The sequence below is a fragment of the Stegastes partitus genome, unplaced genomic scaffold, assembly GCF_000690725.1.
Source record: "Stegastes partitus isolate 25-593 unplaced genomic scaffold, Stegastes_partitus-1.0.2 Scaffold393, whole genome shotgun sequence".
Taxonomy (NCBI): Eukaryota; Metazoa; Chordata; class Actinopteri; family Pomacentridae; genus Stegastes; species Stegastes partitus.
The window spans coordinates 87,545-95,167 of record NW_007578124.1 but is presented as its reverse complement, the minus strand read 5'-3'; the positions used below and the strand labels follow the sequence as shown (position 1 = coordinate 95,167).

The following is a 7,623-nucleotide window of genomic DNA, read 5'->3' as shown; positions in this document are numbered from 1 at the left end:
CACACACACACACATTATCTGTGATTGACTCGACCCGTCAATTACACAGTTATATTTAGCGTCATCTGACATTTCCTTTGCGAGTGCTTGACGCACGACGTATGAAAACACATCATTAAAACGCTCTCCAGCCGTCGATCTAACCAGGTACCTGGAAGCAGCTGATCAGAACCACCAGCGCCTCTCTCCGCGCTCGATAATGTGTCTTGAGTGGATTATATATGGATGTAGATTATCCACTTACTGTTAAAAAGACACCATAAATTAACCACTTAAAAGAAGAAAAAAAGAAAACATCCAAGACGAGACGCGTGAAGAAAATTGCCCGATTGCCTGAAACGTAAATGCAGACGTCTCTCAGAGCCAGATATGAAAAGAACAACCGTCCTCGATGCGTCACGCTGTCCAGGATTCGCTGAAACGAACACCGAGAACACGCAGAAGACAAGTGAACCACCGTCGGTCTGTGATTTCATGGAGTGGGTGTAAGACGTGATCATCAGACTGTAACTCTGATTTAAAGGATCTTTGTTGTTGAAAGCGTGGACGAGATAATCCCAAGTGGATTTATCATATGATGCTTCAATGTAAATTTCTTGTGTCTCACTTGCTTGTTGTTTCGTTTGCACAGAAGCTCACAGCTGGACCTCAGTTTATCTCGTGGCTAGCTGCTAGCGGCTCCTCATTTCATCTTTGGAAGTGGTTTTGTGGCTCAAACTCTTTAATGGTTTTGGTTCTAGGACTGGTTGGGTTTCCTGAAACAGACGGCAGATGTAGAGAAAAACCAGGCAAACCTTGCCCTGTTGACCTTATGTCAGAGCTACATGAGCCAGTTACAGGCTTCACATAGACAAGAGGTAGTTTGAATAGTAAAGGTTTTTATTTGTAGACTCTTATACGCTCACTAATGACAACCTGGTGGGTTGTGCTTCAGGTTCTACCATTTAGTGGATTCAACCGGGACAAGCTGTTCACGTTCTGAGCTTCTTATAGTAGAAACAGGCCTGGACGGTTCCAGGTTAGACTCACAACCAGAAAGAAACCAGTTAAAGTCCAGTAGAGGAGCCGTGTTCGTCGTCAGCCAGGTATGATCGCTGGTTCAGAGTTAAACCAACAGAGCAAGATGAACACGAGGTCCATTCAAAAAGTCTGTAAATACCGTACATGCCACGTCCCTGGTTCTCTCTGCACAGTTTGTCTCTACAGCTTCTGTCAAATGAAGGCAAATTCCAGAAATACAGAAATAAACGTTCAATAAAACCTCCCTATGAATGATGAATTTAAACACGGCCGTGGTTAGAAGACGTTTCTCTGATTTACGATGTGAACGATGATCTGGTTTTACCCAACGATAGTTCAGGTTTCTTTAGACGTCTTTCTGTCTCGTTTCTTCTTCTTCTTTCTGAGAAACTTGGTGCCTTAAAGGCAGAACAGCACATTTTGTCAGGATTCGAGGCTCCCTGTGTTTGTTTAGTTTCAGTGATGAATGAATAATTAAAATGTGTCTCTACTGTACTGTGCATCCTTTTCCTGACGGTGTCTGTCCTCAGCTGCTGATCTTATAAATCACCGGTCAGGGGGCTCAGGTTGGTTTGAGATGCTGTGAACTTCCATGACATGTCATTTTGAGCTTAAGGACAGTTTACCTCAATAAAAATGCTCTGACGGCGCTCAGGGTTCATCCAGAGGAGCCTTAATACAAATAGTTCCACCCTATAAACCTGGAGTCTGTGTAGAACCTGCTGGACCTGCTGGACCTGCTGGACCTGCTGGACCTGAGAGACGCTGCAGGGATTCATTAAAGTCAGAGGACACGACACAGACGTTAACCAGACATGTTTCAGATCTTCCTCCTTAAATAGCTGTTTTGACAGACATCTCAACATGTTCAGTGTTAGATAGAAGTGGGCGGAGCAGAACTTACCTGCTGGCTCCGCCGGGGGATGCAGGTGATGGTGAAGGACCCACACACCTGAAGAAACATCACCGATGATGTGTGCAGGTGCAGGAAAGTGTGTACGAGGAAGTCAAACTAAAGACATGGCAGGTGGTTTGTGATGCTGCAGGGCTCTGAGCTCTTCCTCTTCTTCCCTCTCTGTAGTTCATTAGTTCTTAGGGAGCAGAAATAAGCAGAGTTCTGCTTTAAACACTCGGCTGAGGGATCAGTACCGACCCAAAACTGTTCACTGGTGCTGAATATAACTGAGAGGGGATGATTAACTTCACCTTAAAAGACAGAAATGAATTGAAAACAAATAACAAATCTGTCGTCAGGATTCATCAACGGGCGACATGTTGAACAATTTGGGTTTTGCACAGTGTTTGACGGGTTCAGAGCCAAAGCGGGTCGAACCACAAAACATCCACAGTTTCTCTGATCAGTGTTTCTGGTCGACTAGTTGGTGTCAAAGTGCTCCAACCAGCAGCCCACTGGTAATGTCACGATGCTGCTTTGAAGTTTGGCTCATGATGGTTTTGAAAATTAAACTGGACCGAGCCACAAGAACCGCTGACCGTTATATCGCAGGTAGTTCAATTCAAGATGGTGGACAGCGTGACCTCAAGCCCCGTGGAAACAACTCCAAAAAGAGCAACCTGAAGAGCAAGAGGAAGAAACGAAGGTAAAGACAACAAAATCAGGCGAAGAGTTGAGGAAAGAGAGAACGATTGTCAAGACGATGATTTCTGCTGCTGTCGGCAAATCTCATCATGAAAACAACTCAGACTGCTGGAAGTGGTTCCAAAGTGCACATGTTGAAATTAATTCCCACAATTGGATTCTTTCAAGAAGAAGAGTTTAGAAGATTTCTGAAATTTGTGAAGTACTTCAAGAAGAAAGGTTTGTCACCACTTTGTACCGCTCGGCTGTTTTGGATTTAAAAAATGTTCCTCTGCAAAGTGCACATGTAAAAACTTTCCCACCACTTCGTAGACGCTCTGTAGCCAAACGTTTGGAAGTAATTTTGACAGATTTGCAGCAAGAAGGTGAAATAAAACCTTAATGAAGCACCACCAAGCATCTGTTTCTACCCCACGGTCCTCAGAAGGATCTCTAGTTCCTGATGATGTAAACTCTTCAACAAGACAAACCTGGAATCAGTTTGTTTGTCAAGAAGTAGAAAATGTGGTACGGCCCGCTTTGGTGCTCAGCAGAAGGAAATTAAAACTGAAATAAGTCATCACAGAGCAGCTGTTTCTATCTCTGGATGCAGATAATGACTCCTCCAACAACCAGGACGGTTTTAGCAACACTTGAGCCCATTTTTCTCTAAAACTAGTAAACATGGTTCGGTCCACTTTGGTAAGATAAGATAAGATAAGATAAGATAAACTTTATTGTCTGTCACAAGTGACAGAAATTTTTCTTTGACAGGCATAAAAACAAACACATTTAAAACAACATACAAGTACAGCCATAATTAAAAGGACGTTAGGGGCAGTTAAAAACAGCAAAGTGTTCATTTCCGGCTATTAAGAGTGGTTACTGCAGTGGGAATGAATGATTTTTTATAGATGTTATAGATGGTACCGACCCCCTCATGTGTGGTTTGAGCTTTTCTTCCTCCTGCACTCACCCGTCTCCTCCTTCCTCCCCCCTGCAGGCTGCCCTACGCGGGGTACTTCGGAGGAGTGTCGGGCCTCAGTAAAAAGCAGTTCCTGAAGATCAACGGCTTCCCGAACGAGTACTGGGGCTGGGGAGGGGAGGACGACGACATCTACAACAGGTGAGCTTAACGCAGCATCAGGCAGTCGTCTCTGTGACGACCACACATCCTGCACACCACGTCCTCCACCTGCTGCACCCTACGTACACACCATGTCACACAGGAGCTGCAGCAGAGTCGAGCGTCTCGGCTGAGAGTGACGCTGAAGTGGTTCGTCGAGGAGTTGATTTATTATAATTGTTCAGAGAAGGAGGATGATTAGCAAATAAATTAACCTTTTGAAGCACTTCGGTCGGCTTCTAACGACCTGCTGAAGTTCACTAATGATGTTGCCGCGTGTGTTGGCTGAAATCAGATCCGGCGGAGGAATATTTGTGTGACAGCTTAACAGAAAGATGGCTCAGGACTCTTTAAGCGCGCTCAGCCACTTACGGGACCATTAGTTTAATTCGTCGTCTGCTCGAGATGCTTGTTTGGGTTGAGACTTCTCTAACCACCTGCTGAACTGATGATCTGACGGCGAAACGTCATCACTCTGTGCCCACAGGAACCAAAGACAATAAAGACGCTAAGTACAATAAATAAAGCCTGAGCGTAGCGACAATGAAGCTAACCAAACATAGCACCTTAATCCCCCGTATGCTCCCCGATATCTACTCCGTTAGCACAGATTAGCTCCGTCGCTCGCGTAGGCAAAGTGAAAATGTCACTTTCATATTTCCTCACAGCTGAAAAAAACGTCTAAGGTGGCGTAAAGATTTCCAAATTGTCAGCTGTCATCCTGAATTAGCCTCGACTCAGAGTTTATTTCGGTCCCACCGGTTTGCCTCCAGAGAAGCGGCTCTGACGGCGAGCAGCGGGACGCTCCTCCACCTCCGTCTTCATTGTATGGCCATTCTTCGCTATCTGTTTTTCTTCCTCCTCCCTGAGCGTCTCGCTGTCGCTCTCACACTGGGAGGCTTATCTTTCCCCTCTCAGAGTAATAGCATTAGAAGAAAAACTGAAAATAGAGCATTTGAGGATTGCAGTTTTTTTTTTTTTTCCCAGAATGGACTGTGTCAGCCAACACAGTGTTCAGGAGATTACAGCTGTTTGTCAGCATCTGGCAAGATGCGATAAAAGAGATCTATGTGTGCGTCGCTGACTGATTGTGTTCTATGTGTGTCTGCAATTACATGCCAGAGGATGACAGATCAAGTTAAAGCGCTAACTTTTTATTGGATGTTCGCTGCACTCGGTCATTAGATGCTGCAGATTTCCCCCGAGAAGTTTCCTGCACTTGAACTGTTTCTGCTGCTATGAAATGTGAAGAGATGTGCACAGAAATTAATAAAGTCCCAGTTAGGAAGCTTTTAGAGGAGGACGCCTGCGATTCTGATTTACCTCAATGCGGGTGTGTACACTGCTTAACTCACTGATTAGACCTCCACCCAGTGTCAGGTTTATGCCCTAAATTAATTACCAACATCATCTCTCATGTCTCTGTTACGGTTCATACACCAGTATGTGAAGCTCTTTAACCCAAATGATGTTTTTAATGTTGAAATATAATTATTATTGTTATCCAGGAAGTTTCCAATTCACTGTTTTACAAAAAACCCTGAAAAAATACATCCACTGTATAAAAACACATAAAACCTTTTCTTTCTTGCTATCTGACATTAAATCAGACCAAACATTTCCTGTTTCAGCTCAGTCAGGATCACCAACATTATGTCTATTTGCTAAACACCAGAATAATGAGAGAGAGAATATTTTATTACTTTCTTCAGAGTCAGAAGTTCACATCCACGAAGATGCCTTCAGACTATTTGGGAAAGCCCAGATGATGATGTCATGGCTTTGGAAACTTCTGATTGGTTAATTGACAACATCTGAGTTAATTGGAGGCACACCTGTGGATGTATTTTAAGGCGCACCTCAAACACGCTGCTTCCTTCTGTGACAACATGGAACATCTAAAGAAACCATCCAGGAGGAGAACTGTGGACCTCCACCAGTCTGGTCCATCCATGGGTTCAATATAAAACATGAAAAGTTTAGTTTGATTTAATATCAGACAGAGAAAGTCCCAACAAATGAGACAGGTGGTCTGACACACTCCAAAGATCCGACTGAACATAAGCTCGTGCCAAGAGGTTATGTTGTTTGCTGGATAGATACTTTACTGTTACTTTAATTTACAACCTTTAAGTTGTAGATAAGGTGTCGTTTTTCTCAAAATGCTGCCAGAACAGCTGCAGATTTGGGTTTCTTCTCCAGTTAATCAAAGAGTTTCTTAATCAGAACATTCCCCCTCTGCAGCTCTTTACAGCGTGAAGCTTTCTTTAAGGTGTTGCTTGAGTTTCTCCGACCAAACAGACGGAAACACCTGGAGAGCAATGTGAAGCAGCTAAAGCCACAGATATCATCCTGGTGGAGACCAAAGCTGGAGCTAAAAGGCTGCTAAACGTCGGGCACGTGTTGTCAGGTGGTCAGAAATATGACTCGTTCTGGTTCTGAAGTAGAGAACAGAGAGATGTTGGCATCAAGTCATGTTGATTGGTTTTGTAGAGGCTTCAGACAGACTGTGAGCTGAATGGTTTTTGATTTCTTAACACAATTCAGGCAATTAGCAGCTGCACATAGATGAGCTTGTGTCTACAGGTGAGCCACCAGGAGCGTCAAACTCAAACCACCTGAAAACATCAACAAGGTGTTGTTTATACCATGCATTTTTATTTTTGTGTATCTTTATTATGTGGAAATTAGAAGAACTGTTATTGATGTAGGATTCATTCTGTTTGATCCCACAATGCACGATGCTGGCTGCTGTAAGACAAACCACAAGAAGCTGATTTGCTGCGACTCGTTTCTCTGATTTCTCGTTAGCACCCAGATATGTTTAGAAGAACGTGTGGATTTAAATAAAAGTTGAAGCAAGTCAGTTCTGAAGAGCAACCGGAGCCAAATCAGGCACTTTACTGGTCTTTTAGGCCTGTTTTTCATTTCAGTGAGCCCCTTAACAGCGATGCAGGAGGTAAAGTTTGTGCATTTGTTTTCAGCTGTTGTTAAACTCTGGCAGCGCGGTGAGACGACACAGAGGTCCGGCTGGACGTTACTGAGCTGTGAGGCCGAAGTCACGCCACAAACAGGATGGACCGGGTTACAGCCGTCTCCTTTCCTTCCCTCCCTGCTCTCCTCGGTTGTTACAGCGTGAGACGAAAAATCCCAAACTCAGTCTGATAGTAAATTGAAAGGAAAAAATAAAAAATGAAAACTGGGCGACAGATAGAAGCAAACAAAGCAAAGCGTGAAGGTTGTGTTGCACCCCCTCCCACCATCCACCTTCACTTTTCAGGGCTGGCTCGCTTTAAAGCCTTTTCACGGCGCGATCTGAAGGGAAATGCCCTTGAAAACACACTTGGACAAGCATTTGGAAGAAGACGGTGCAGGATGCAGCCGTGTGTGGATGTAGCTGAGGTTATCAAACCAACTCAAATTGCCTCCCACATGCTTTTCTCATCGTCAATCCTGTGAGAGGTTTTTTTTTTTTTTTTACATTAGCAGCCTCCCCTCAGAGACAGAAATATCAGCCGCTCCATCACTTTGGCCCAGACTGGAACATCTCAACAACCATTACATGGATGTTTTGGCATATTTGGCATTCTGAGTCTCCAGATCCCCTCTCGTCTCCTCTTTCAGCCTCGCATCACTTATTAAAGTGAAATGTTTTAAACAACGCTGGACGGATTGTCTTTAATTTTGATACACGTCGGCATCAGCATTGGTTTGTAGTGTAGCACGACAACATGCTAAGCTACTGGAATAAACATTAGCTGCTTAGCAGGATGTTAGCATGCTGACGTTAGCATGTTAGCATGCTGACGTTTCCAGACGGATCAAGCTGGGAAAACGGTTTTGGAGCCTTCAAAGATGAACTGGTCTGTGATAGTGAACAATGTGTGTGATGTTACTG

General features: G+C 44.1%; 1 protein-coding gene across 1 annotated transcript in view; it reads left to right on the top strand.

Moving 5' to 3' along the window:
- The window catches only part of b4galt2 (UDP-Gal:betaGlcNAc beta 1,4- galactosyltransferase, polypeptide 2), a 166,030-nt gene that overhangs the window by 127,352 nt on the left and 31,055 nt on the right, over positions 1 to 7,623 (top strand). The window contains exon 5 of the mRNA XM_008285258.1: positions 3,603 to 3,725. Within this exon, the coding sequence (XP_008283480.1) occupies positions 3,603 to 3,725 (123 nt within the window). The remainder of the gene's footprint in view (positions 1 to 3,602; positions 3,726 to 7,623) is intronic.